The 14,200-nt window shown below is 35.6% G+C and overlaps 1 protein-coding gene across 1 annotated transcript in view; it reads right to left on the bottom strand.

The window, feature by feature from the left end:
• The window catches only part of ADAM10 (ADAM metallopeptidase domain 10), a 153,984-nt gene that overhangs the window by 33,376 nt on the left and 106,408 nt on the right, over positions 1–14,200 (bottom strand). Inside the window, exons 8-9 of the mRNA XM_003827893.5 lie at positions 11,609–11,792; positions 4,045–4,208 (exon numbers count right to left, since the gene is read on the bottom strand). Coding sequence (XP_003827941.1) covers positions 4,045–4,208; positions 11,609–11,792 — 348 coding nt within the window. The remainder of the gene's footprint in view (positions 1–4,044; positions 4,209–11,608; positions 11,793–14,200) is intronic.

Here is a 14,200-nt window from a genome sequence, read left to right on the forward strand (position 1 = left end):
CTTTTCAATTCAGTAAATATTAATGAATGTCCAGTGCTATAAAAGGAGGCACTAAAATATAAAAATATAAAGATGAGAAAAGTATTATCCCTAGCCTTCAAGGCACTTACCTTCTATTTTTAAATGATAGCAAATCTTGACATAACTGCTTAGTCTGACTTGCTGCTGCATAAATCCATTACAGATATTGCTAGTCAATTATTATTTTACTAGGCCAGGAGATATTACAATAGATCACCATTAACAGGAATAGAAGGGGAAACAGGTTGTAAGCAAGCATGCCAGCTATTTGCCATCCTCAGATAACGAATAAAACAAGCACATGAATAAGCAAAACACAAAACAGAACATAAAGGCCATCTTGACTGGACTCGCACAAGTATTCAGAGTTCAAATCAAGAGAAGCGTTTCACTAAGAAACTATAATCTTTGTGACAAGAAAACAGAAAAATTTGTCTAACTATAAGAAAGAAAATTAAGAAAACAAAAATGCATAAATAAAAATTCAATCATAATCTACCATGCACTATAACTATTAAAATTTTGATCTATTTCCTATCTGACTTATATCTAGCTGTATCACATTTTAATTTAAAATTTGGACTATACCATGTGTACAGTTATAACATTTTTTTTGAGACAGTCTCACTCTGTCCCCCAGGCTGGAGTGTAGTGGCGTGATCCTGGCTCACTGCAACCTTGGACTCAAGTCATCCTCCCCGACCTTAGCTTCTCGAGTAGCTGGGACTACAGGTGCAGTCCACCACACCCAGCTAATTGTTTTTGTGTGTATTTTTGGTAGAGACGGGGTTTCGCCATGTTGCCCAGGCTGGTCTCGAACTCCTGGGCTCAAGCAATCTGCCCACCTCGGCCTCCCAAAGTGCTGGGATTACAGGTGTGAGTCACCACAGCCACCCTCCATGTGTACAGTTATACACACCTTTCTTTCAGCTTAACAGTATAAAATGAGCACTGCAAAACTTGGTATTTAAATGACTGCAGAGCATTCTGTGGTATTTACATACTGTAGGGCCATCTAGGCTGCTTAAAACTTTTTGGTATTATAAATAAAACTATGATGGTCATATTTTCTTAATTTTTATTAAGGGCCATATTCATTTACATCATATAACAACATGGATCAAGATTTCAACAGGCAGACATGGGAAGGAACTGACTTCCTAGCGGAGGAAAGTTTTCAAGGTCTGTGAATTACTTAATTTGACAGATGAGGGGAGATAACACTAGAAATATACTTAAACCCCAAATTATCAAACACCCTAAACATTAAGATAAGGAAATTGTATCAGCAATATTAGAAAGTAGTAGAAGTGAGTTAGTAAGCAGAAGTGGCATTATCAGAACTGTATTTACATGAAGGTGAATCTGGTGAGAGTAGGTACATATTAGAATTTTCACCTTGAGAGACGGGAACTTTGTCTCATTTATGATTACAACTTCCTACAACAAAGTTTATAAAGCAGTTTATAATAGGTGCACAATAAATATTTCAGATAGGATAAATAAATTTAAGAAATAATGTGAACCACTCAGAAAAAGTAACATTGACATTACTACAAATGTATAAGAGAGAAAGAGATTTCAGATAAAGATGTTAAGGGAGACAGGTTCAGGTGTTTATGATTCTGGCTGATCTTACTATTAAATTACTCAACAAATATTTATTAAGCATTGTATAATTTGGATGTCTGTCCCCCCAAATTTGATCCCAATGCTGTTAGTGGGGCCTAACAAGAGAGGTCTGGGTCATGGGGGCAGATCCCTCATCAATAGATTAATGCTCTTCCTGAAGGGTTGGAGGTGGGTGGGTGAGTGCATTCTCACTCTCTTAGTTCCTGCAAGAGCTGGCTGTTAAGAGCCTAGTACCTCCTCTCTCCTTGACCCCACGCTCCCACCACCTCCACTCCCACCATGTGATCTCTGCACATGCCAGCACCTGTTGCCCTCCATCATAAGTGGAAGCAGCCTGAGGCCCTTACCAGAAGCTGAGTAGATGCCAGCACCATGCTTTTTGTACAGCCTACAGAATCATGAGCCAAATAAACCTCTTTTCTTTATAAATTACCCACCCTCAGATATTCCCTTATAACAACACAAAACAGATGAAGACAACCATCTACTACAGATACAGATGGCAGAATTAACAACATGTGCAAAAGAATGGGGTACAATTGAGCATGGTAGGCAAAGAGTGTGAACCAATTTCTCCATTAAACAATAATATAACATTAATTGAATAAAAACATCTCACTGGCAGCTAGGTAGGAAAGAGATTACACAAGAAGTGAAAAGAGAATGGTCTAGATTCCCTACTGCAGTGTGGTTCACAGACGAGCACCAGCAGCAGCAGCAGCAGCATTATCTGGGAGTATGTTAGAAATACAGAAACTCAGGCCCCATCAAAGACCTACTAAAAAAGAATCTGAGTTTTAAGATTCTCAGGTGATGTATATGCACATAAAAATGAGTGACCTGGGACTATAGGCCAGACAAGTAGCTGAAGGGGTACTAAAATTCCCCTGGTAAGGCCTGGAACCAAGATGACTTGGGGAGAAGAGAGGACACTTATCTGCTCTTGAAAATGCAAATCAACTACGAACAATAATTCTCTGCTCATCTCTAAAATTCCAAGTACTCTTTTAAGAGAAGATCACAAAAGCAGTCAAGAGTTACAGAGATTAAGCACATTTTAAATACCTTATCCAAGAACATTAATAATAATCTATCAATTTCTGATTGGGACGTAGAAGAAGAAAGACTTGCAACTTAGTGAGATGGCACCCATTTTACAAACATGGGAAAAATCAGAGAAGTGCATTTGGGGATTTTAAGCTACAAGTAGACAACTTATTTTTAAAATCATAAAAATTTGCACTTTTGCAAGTGATAAGGTGAAAGTAAAATGAATTTACATACAGTTTTCAAGTGTACATTTTCAAAATGTTATCTTTAATAAGCTCTACCAAAATCACAAAGACAGAGTATCATTCAGTATTTCATATTTCTGTGTTGTACTGATCTTTAAGGTCACTTAAAAGATCAATATAATGGACTGGATATTAGATAATATCAAAGATCGCTGTTAATTTTGTTAGGTGTAATAACCACATTGCAGTTATATTAGAAAATGTCTATTTTTTCAGGAATGTGTACTGAAATATGTAAGGATAGATAGAGTTCCTTTAAATACCTTAGCAAAGAAACAGAAATACAGATAGAAGATATGTCAAAATCTTCACAATTACTGTCTGAATTAGGGGTTGACAAAGTAGCCAGCAGCCTGTTTTTATATGGCTTAGGGAGAATGGCTTTTCCATATTTAACAAATTGTAAAAGCAACAAAGACTGTACAACAGAAACCAAACACTGCCCCTGAAGCCTAAAATGTTTACTAGTAGGCCCTTTACAGAAAATGTTTGCTGATCCCTGTTCTGAATCATGGGCGTATAAGGCTTTGTTGCACTATTTGTTCTACTTTTGTGTATGTTATAATTTTTTCATAATAAAAGATTTTAAAATATCAATCTCATTCCACGGTAGAGAAAATACTTTAAAATATCAATCTCATTCCACAATAGAGAAAAGATTTTAAAATATCAATCTCATTCCCTAAAAATGCTTTAACAGAAACAAAACAAAAAAAGAATTTCTCACAATTTGCTGAACATTCAAAATGTACTTTTAAACAATGAATAATGATTCTCATTCAAAAGATATTTGAGTACATTATGTACTAGGCATTGTTCTAGGGCCAGGAGATATAGATATTTTGTCTGAATAAGCCAGATGAAATCCCTTGCCTTCACAGAATTCTAGCACTGTTATGCTTCTTACTTTTCTTATTTTAACCACAAACATTCTATCTTCCTCCCTTTCAGTATGGTCAAATACATTACTGTGCTCTGACATAAAAACTAAACACTCGTAAGTACATTTGTTTTCACTGTGAATTTTAAATAAATCACTCAACATAAAAATTAGACTAATAAGTATTTTTTAAGCTAATAATTAGACAATACTTACTGGGGATCCAAAGTTATGTCCAACTTCGTGAGCAAAAGTAATGTGAGAGACTTTGGGAGGTACATGAGACCCATAGTTCTGAACAGTAATAATTCCAGTGTTTAAGGACTTCTTCTTACCATCTGAATAGAGTTTACTTTTTTCACATATTCCTCCAGAGCTTCCTAATCCAGAACAAAAAAATGGCTAAATTAGCATCTGTTTCCCCTTACCCCCAAAAAGGTAATATATGCTATATTAAATGAAAACATTTTATATTTTAATCTAAAATAGAACTGGTACTCAAATGTATCACATATGCAAAAGTTTCTTTGGTCCAAGACTAAGAAGTCACTTCAAATAAAAGTTTTAATGACATTCATAAAGAAACTCCCAGGACTGAGTACACAGCCTTTACAAAATGTTCTTCACAATCAAAATGTCCCCCAAATGTTATTCCCATTAATTTAGGAAAACAAATATTTACATTTCCTTTCAATTTGAATATATCAGTATTTACACTAAGTCAAAGTGTACATCCTTTCATCTTTTAAAAAGAAATCTTATGATTTAAGTTAAATGAAAGCTGAACAAAATATCCTCAAGAAGATTCTGAGAAAGTCACTTCTACAAGAAGCAGTGAGGCACATGAGCATATGATTCCCTGTCCTGAGATATGACATACAATGTATTTGTAAAAAAAGAAAATAATCATGTCAAGAAGGTTAAAAAAAAAAAAAAAGAGCGGGTAGAGGAAAGAAGGAAAAAGAGAAGATGGGTGGGAAGGAAGGAAGAGATAGAAAGCAAATGTGACAAAAGGTTAATAATTGATTAATCCATCAAGAATTCACCACTGCTGAGCGCAGTGGCTCACGCCTGTAATCCCAGCACTTTGGGAGGCCGAGGCAGGCAGATCACTTGAGGTCAGGAGTTTGAGACCAGCCTGGCCAACATGGCGAAACCCCATCTCTACTAAAAATACAAAAATTAGCTGGGTGTGGTGGTGCACACCTGTAATCCCAGCTACTCGGGCAGGAGAATTGCCTGAACCCAGGAGGTGGAAGTTGCAGTGAGTTGAGATTGTGCCACTGCACTCCAGCCTGGGCGACACAGTGACACTCTGTCTAAAAAAAAAAAAAAAGAAGAAGAATTTCATCATACTATTCTTGCAACCTTTCCGCAGGTTTGAAATTTTAAAAAAAAAATTAAAAACTGAATTATGATTGTTCCAGTATGTCTTTAGGACACTATCAAATTTTAAAAGAAAAACCATATTTCCACTTAAATATTTTTATCATTTTGTACTTCATCTATTCATTAACAGGGACTTTAGAATTTAACAGCAAATGACAGTGCTTTCACAGCTAAAATCAATTATGAGAAATCAGAAAAATAATAATAGGAAAATCAGAAACCATCTGGTCAATTCATGCCTTTATATAGACATTACACTGGTAAGATCATATTTTCTTTTAATTAACTTTATTATAAGATTTTCAGTGAGAAGTTATTTAGTTTATATTTATACTTAAAGTTTTCCCTATTTGATTTTTAAAAGAAATACAATCAAATGGATAAGCGTATTACGATAACTGCTCTAATTAGCTTTCTATAGACAAGTTACAACAAAGTTACTAAACCATTTTTAAAAAGTCTAATATTGCTTCTCCTCCCCTTCCCATTCTCCCCACTTCAAAAACAAGTCTAGTATTTAGAATCCCTAATAAAGCATGTAACAGAAGGCAATTCAAAATAGGTCTGCAAGAACAGCATTATACTATGACTGTTGCCTTGCTCCCATTAAATATAATAAATATATGGCAACAAAATACAAATTTGAATTACTGTTACAATTCAGAAAGCTGAAATGAAAAATGTGTTTCAAAGAAACACAAGGTCAGGAGATTGAGACCATCTCGGTGAAACCCCGTCTCTGCTAAAAATACAAAAAATTAGCAGGGCATGGTGGCAGGTGCCTGTAGCCCCAGCTACTCAGGAGGCTGAGGCAGGAGAATGGCGTGAACCCAGGAAGTGGAGCTTACAGTGAGCAGAGATCACGCCACTGCACTCCAGCCTGGGTGACAGAGCAAGACTCTGTCTCAAAAAAAAAAAAAGAAAGAAAGAAAGAAAATACAAGTAACATGCCCCACCATTTTCAATCCAGAACTCTGCCCACCTCAGGTGATGTATATGCACATTAAAATGAGTGACCTGAGACTACAGGCCGGACAAATAGCTGGAGTCACATGCAAATTTAACCCAGCAAGGGGTTGAGAACCTTTATGATATTCAAAATTTAATACCTTTTCTACACTGACAACTGAGTAGAGAGAAAATACCAAATAATTTGTGAGAATTTAATATATTTTCTTAAGCTAGTTCTACTTTTGGAGCTCAGTCCTGAGAAGCACATCATTATTTCTGGAAACCAGAAAATATATAAATAAGTATTCTGTATATAATAATTATTGTACACACAGCATAGTTTTAAACAAATAGTAAATTAATATCCTGCCTTAGTGAAGATTTGTCATGTGCAAATTGGTCCAATGCAGTACTGTCAAACTTGAATTAAGCATAGAAGACTCCACACTTCAAATCTTTATCAGTTTAAAAAAAAAAAAGTAAATAGGCATATTTTTAAATCTCTGATAATATACATTTTTCTGCACTTTTAGGGTCTGGCTAATTTAAGAGAAGAGTATACATAAATTAGAATATACTATTCTGAAATATAGTAATTTATATATTGCCTAACTTCTTAAACAACTGCTTTTGGTCTTTATGATTATCGCTTATATGAAAGTTTAAAATGGCCGGGCGCAGTGGCTCACGTCTGTAATCCCAACACTTTGGGTGGCGGCGGCAGGCGGATCACCTGAGATCAGGAGTTGGAGACCAGCATAACCAACATGTTGAAACCCCATCTTTACTAAAATTACAAAAATTAGCCAGGTGAGGTGGTGCATGCATGTAATCCCAGCTACTCAGGAGGCTGAGGCAGGGGAATCATTTGAACCCGGGAGGTGGGGGTTGCCATGAGCAGAGATCATGCCACTGCACTCCAGCCTGAGCAACAGAGCAAGACTTCGTTTCAAAAAAAAAAAAAAAAAAGGAAGTTTAATATTTGTTGCAGGCTAATAGCATATGTTGGAGTAACTTGATTATACAGGAAGAAATAAAATACTATTTGTAACTCTGAAAGTTATGGTTTAATTTTTTTAAATACTGCAACTAGTTTTGATATGCCAGAAAACTCAGTAATGAGGTATCATATATACCCACAGCTAAACCATTAACTCAAACTCAATTGCTATATATTAAATTTAAGATTTTACTATACATATATTCATCATTGACAAATACATAAGTTGTGAATAACAATGAGAAGGGTGAAACGTTTTAAATTCGGGTCAAAAGTAATTATTGATGAAGGATTCAATAAGCAACAAAGAAGTATGATGACAATTTTCTATCTACGGGATAGTTTGAGAGCTAAAGTTAGAGTATCTGTCCTAAACTTCAAAACAGACCCACTCCACCCCACCCCCCAAAAAAAGTCTTAGAAAAAAATACAAGAGTAATATGATACCTTGACATATTCCATAAATACAGTTTTGATGTGAGGAGGCCAAAAATTAACAGTAGCATGCTGATCATACAATATTAATGTAAGCAATAATTCTGGACCAGACCATAGTAATACTCCCACAAGTGATACTAGGAAATGTGAGAGCACAGGCATTTGGCTTTCAAGTCTGGAGAGCACTACTCACATGCAATGGGTAGGGATCAAAGATATTAAATATCCAAGGGGTCCAGACAAGCATTAAATGCCAATAGCAAGTGTCCTATTGCAATATTTCAATGATGTAATTTTCCCAGCATTTGAAGTTATACTTTTAAACTATGGGTTAAGAATTCAATAAGCTGTGGGTTATCCCGAGAACCCTGTGTTAAGTTCTGTATGCTCTCAAATTTTAATATGTAATATCAAACTAAAACATCTAATCTAAAAAAAACAGAAGAGACTATTTCTACCAAATGAAATGCCTCAAAAGATGTTCTTCACAAATAGAGGAGTACTGAAGGTTTCAGGACTAACTGTAGAGATGAATTCCAAAGCCAGCCTCATTCAACGACCAAGCCGAACTGAGACTATGTTCATTCAGTTAACTGATAAGACCTATAGGTAGAAATATGAAGACTCAAAAAGGCAAAGACAGAACTAAAATGAAAAAACAACCAGAAGCAAAATGATTTTCCTGAATTTACAGACAGAAAACACACAAGAATCCTCTCTCCCAGCTCTCAGTCCATTGCTCTTCCCATTATGCCATGACAATTACCCAAAATTATATCAAAATATTATAGCTTAGTATGATTTTATAACTCTTCTCTCTCAAGAAAGAAGAAAACAGATTCCACCAATGTATAACCTCTACTAAGAAGCAGAAAACATTTCAGCTTCTTATTTGAAATATCTAAGAAAAGGCTAAGATGTTACTCTGTGTGTGTGTGTAGATTGTATTTATATATATATAAAATACCTAGTAATATAATTACCAAATGAACTGAATCTGGAGTCAAAAGGTCCAGATTCTAGATCCTGTTCCACCTCTAGCTGTGTGGTATTAGGTTGGTCACAAAGTTTCTGAACACAAGTTTCCTCATCTGTAGAAGGGAGACAATAATACCTACACCTCATAAGGGTATTGAAATAATCAAGAATAAATATATAACATTCCTTGTTTTAAAAAAAAATAAGTCAAATATGAAACTCAGTTCAGCTAGTAGTAAGAGCAAAGACAAGTGAAGAAGCTGGCAGTGTTATTTCAAGGCAGGTAACCTACACTCGAAAAAGTTGCACCAAAGGAACAAAGATCCCTTTTCTTTCCCACTATGGCCTCCATTGTTCTGTGCCTGCCTAGCCCCTCCCCAGCAGCTCTTAGAAGATGGCTTCCAAGAGCTGAAGTTGGGGGTTTAACATAGAGTAATGGAAGCGGACATCTAATGTCTGAAAGAAAGAGAGATAATAATATAAAAGGAAAAAAAGCAGAGGGGGGGGAAATGGGGATAGAAAGTTGACAACGGGAGTCTTCGTTTTCTATTTTGGTTGCCAATCACCATATTTTTGCTCATGAAGTACACAGGAAGTATCTTGTTTCACCTTTAAGAAGACCCTAATAATGAAAACAGAGGCGGGCGGATCACGAGGTCAGGAGATTGAGACCATCCTGGCTAACACGGTGAAACCCCGTCTCCACTAAAAATATAAAAAATTAGCCGCGCATGGTGGCGGGCGCCTGTAGTCCCAGCTACTCGGGAGGCTGAGGCAGGAGAAAGGCGTGAACTCGGGAGGTGGAGGTTGCAGTGAGCGGAGATCGCGCCACTGCACTCCAGCCTGGGTGACAGAGCAACACTCTGTCTCAAAAAAAAAAAAAAAAAAGAAAATACAAGTAACATGCCCCACCATTTTCAATCCAGAACTCTCCCCACCTCAGGAAAATGAGCAGCATCACAAATGGTGATCCAAATATCACAAACAATGAGACATAAACACTGAGTGTCCCAAAAACCCATAACTACAGTTTAATCATAAGGAAAACATCAGACAGATTCCAAATAGGGGAGCATTCTAAAATATACCTCACCAGTACTCCTCAAAACTGTCAGGGGAGGGAGGAAGGAGATTTGAGAATACCTAATCTGTTCAATTTTTTGTAAATCTAAAACTGCTCTAAAAAATAAAGCTTACTTTTTACAACAAAATGAGTAGCTGAATCTAAAGACATGAGAATATCTGAAGATTTAGGAAGAATTTTACCAAATTCCTACAGAATCATTACATCCTTAAGTACAATAGTCTGTAACTGAAAATGCAAAATGGCAGAAAGTTTTTAGTTTAAGATCACATACTCACTTACCCAGGAGGCATTTTGTGAGCAAGCTTTAGAGACAAAAATATTAATGTGGTGCTTCTCAAACTTCACTGTGCATCAGAATCACTTTGAGAACTTGTTCAAACTAAGACTGTTGGGCTCCACATCTATAGTTTCTGATTCAAGAGACCAGGGTAGTGCCTATGAACTTATATTTCTAACAAGTTCCTAGGTGATGCTGATGGTGCTAGTCCATGGATCACACTTTGAGAACCACTTGTTTGAGACTTCACAGCTACTGTATTAATGGATAATATACAAATAAAATCATATGAGACCCTGAGTTTTTAGTAGTACTTACTAATGAATAGGGAGAAGAAATCACAAACTTTGTGATAAAATCATCCAACCATTGAAGGGGCAAAGAGGTTTCAGAGTATAAAAGTTTCGAACATGAAAAATCATAGGAAAGAGTGAGCTGTACAATCTGCTGACTAATCCAAGTAACAAAAAAGTACAGATTATCATAAAAGACAAATATCCAAAAGTACTGCACTATTAATATGCAGCCCATGACATAAACTTATACTTTAAAATGACATCATGAAATTGAGTACATTTTAAAACACAGAAGAAAAACAAAAGAAGCTATGGAAATTGTAAAAGTATTGACTTAAGATACTGACTTTTAAAAAAGGAGAAAGAAATACAAAGGAAAATACAGTACTACTTAAGATCTTAAAATATATAAAACAAATCAAAGAATAAACTAATAAGAATAGGAATACAAAAGCTTCTCTTACTCTGGATAAAGCAGAAGTTTTTTAAAAAAAAAAAACATAGAAATGAAGTATCAGAAGGAGAATTTGTTGTATATAGCTCAGAAGATAATATACTATTGATTAAACTCTACTTGGCACAATTTATATTCAAAGAGCCTGGGGTCCTTTCCACTCATCTTTCAATTAATAAATTTGGATTTCTAAACTAGGCAACTGAACTTATACAGTAAATCACAGCTCCTCCACAACACTCCACCCCCACTGTAATGGGAAGGGTATTGTCCCATCCCAACATTATCAATGACAATAGCTTTCATGGCTAAGGCAGAGACTCGGCAGAGTATGAACCCAGGTGATGATGTCAATGGAGTTGTGGGTACCAGGGGCTTCCTGCCTACATCTCTTTCATGCAGTGCTTCCCTTTTATTAAAATAAAGGCTAGAAATAAAATAATAAAGGCAGGCTTTCTTTTCTTTTTACCTGCCACTCTTGATGAGGATTTCTCTCCTCTTTATCTCACTACAGAAGAGAAAGCAAGACACAGTTTTCCTCTTTTGATTCTAAGTACCCTATTTTGGAGGGGAAAAAAGTTAATAAATATATAACATTAACTTTTGTGGAAAAATTAAATTTCCCTTTGGGTTTCAGAATTACCACTTTTTCTCATAAAATTATTTATTTCATTTGGCCCATTCAAATGTCAGGAATCAGGATATTTCCCTGTATGCGTTTCAAAATAAAAAGCTCCTTCATCTATTGTGCCTTTTACATTATGCTTATGAGTCTTGCCTAACTCAAGTAGCATAAATTAAGATATTATACAGGCATCACTTTCTCCTATACTTTGAAAATTCAACATTCTCTGAAAACTCCCCTTTGTTTCAAGTAGTAAGTTAAGACATATTTAATATGATAAACTACCTGAAGGTGCTCCAACCCAAGCCAGACCAAGTACGCCATCATCAAAATCTCGGTCTGTGAAGACATAGGCCAAACAGTAGTCATCATGATTCTGCTCAGAATTCAATTCCAGAAACTTCTCCACACCAATATTTGGGAAACGGAAAGGATTTGTAGGGTCCTTCTCATCAGCAGTTGTATTGATCTAAAATCCAAAACAATAATTTAGTAAGTAATTAATGTTAGCAGAGCTTTAGTGTAAATGTCTGCTCACCTTCTTCTGCAAACACCTGGACAATATGCTCCCATGGAAATCAGGCCTGAATTAAGGCTTCTAAGGTTGTTCCCACTGCCCACATCCCTGAGCTGATCACAGAAGGCAAAACAATAACAACAAATAAAAAAGAAAGGCTAGGTAGGGAAATTAAAATTGAAGATGCTAAATTTCTGAGCAAGTATTCACCAGATTCCTGAACACTGAACACTTGGGAAGAAAAAACAAGTTTTGCTTTCAAAACCTTTAGTAAAGGAAGTATAGTTTCTCAAATTTAATTCTCTGAACAAGTCTCCTTTAGTCCTAATCTCCTACATATGGTGACACTTACAAGGATATAAAACCCTGTATTTTAACTAATTACTAGAATATAAAATAGGTATCAAACCCAAGACTGTCAGTTCAGCAGACAAATCATTTTCCTGGTTTTCCTTGCCTAGAGAGTCACATGAGCCAAGCCAAACTAACTGCAAATTTATTTTTTTTTCCTGAATGTGGGCAAGAATTTTGCTAATTTAAACTCACTTCTTTTACTATTTGAAGCTGAGTTCTTCCAGAATGTTTCTTTTGATACTTAGCTACTATACTCCTACCACAGGTTCCTCCTTCAGAATCTGAATAATCTGTTCTAATACCAGACTTCTATTAAACAAAAGCTTTTATTTATTAGCCCCTGCATCCTTTCAGAGACCTGTGTGTCTCCTCTGAAGTCCTAGAACAATTTGGCTTTCCCCAGGTAAGCCAAGGAATTACAATATGAAAGTAAATGTTTTTACTGAAAGGCAAACCTCAGTCTGTTTGAAAATGTTGGCAGTAAGAGGATGACATAATGGTTGATACAACAAGAACTACAGGTCTCTTTATGACCTGTACTCTCCAGTAAAACCAAGAGGCTCAGAAGCAGGGAGGCAAAAACACCATTGAGGGCAACTGCTTAAGAACAGATTTCAGAACATCTGGTTTCTCTATTAACAATTAACGAAAAACAATCAGTTACGGCCATTTAACACTAAAACAATTCAAAAGCAAGCACACTGTATGTTACGGATAGTCCATGCTTGAAGACATGCTGTAGATGGCTTTCTCCCACTAAATATAAAAATGAAATTTCCTAGTAATTCTCTAATACTGGCTATAAATAAAAATTGCATGTAAGGCCCGTCACAGTGGCTCACGCCTGTAATCCCAGCACTTTGGGAGGCCGAGGCGGGTGATCACCTGAGGTCAGGAGTTCAAGACCAGCCTGGCCAACATGGTGAAACCCTGTATCTACAAAAATACAAAAATTAGCCGGGCATGACGGTGGGCGCCTGTAATCCCAGCTACTCAGGAGGCTGAGGTGGGAGAATCGCTTGAAACTGGAAGGCAGAGGCTGCAGTGAGCCGAGATTGCGCCACTGAACTCCAGCCTGGGCGACAGAGTGAGACTCCTTCTCAAAAAAAAAAAAAAAAAAAAAAAAAATTGCATTTAAATTTTAATTACCTATATTTAAATGGATTATTAATATAGCTGACAGAATATAAATTTTAAATTAATAGGTTATGAACAATCTTCAACAGATACAACTTTACTAAAGTTTTAATAAGAGGTAAGGTCTAAAAACAACCAACTACCACATCATTTACTTATATACATGCATTTCTTCATAATACATATCATTTTCCTCAAAGGTGCGTCACTAAAATGTGTTCAGGTGTTCTCTACTTTTCATTACTTGCATTTTATTGCTCTGCCTACTAAACAGCAACACTTATACCTCTTATCACTGTTACTTGCTCATTTAAGGATTTATGTTTCACAGAATACATGAAAGCAATTAATTATGAATAATTCTTATACTGTAAATCAATAAATCATATTTCACCTTAAGAAAATCCAATTTAAGATTTAATCACACTGCTTCTAAATTTAAGGACTACCTACAGCTATGTGGCTGAATTTATATACTAAACTTCTCTAGTATAGACATTTTATCTAACCATATTTGAAGAAAAATAGGAAAGCATAAATATTAAGGAACCCTGTGGCAAATACTTTTGTGAAAGGATGATTTTTTTTAAGTTCGGTTGTTTATTTAGTATATAAATACTGTTTCTTAAAAAGCTATACACATATATTTAGAATATTCAGAAATCTTTTGAAAAAATAGCCTAAATTTGTCAGTAATTTAATATTTATTTATTTACCTGTAATTTATAACATTAGAACTCATACTACGTGACCCTATGGCTCCGGATCAGCTTTTCTCAAAATGCCTAAAGTATTTTGGAATCTGTTGATGTTAATATATTTCTTCTAAAAAAAAAGTTTCATGGTCAAAAATTTAGAAAAATATGGGT

This window comes from Pan paniscus, chromosome 16 (genome assembly GCF_029289425.2).
Source record: "Pan paniscus chromosome 16, NHGRI_mPanPan1-v2.0_pri, whole genome shotgun sequence".
Classification (NCBI taxonomy): domain Eukaryota; kingdom Metazoa; phylum Chordata; class Mammalia; order Primates; family Hominidae; genus Pan; species Pan paniscus.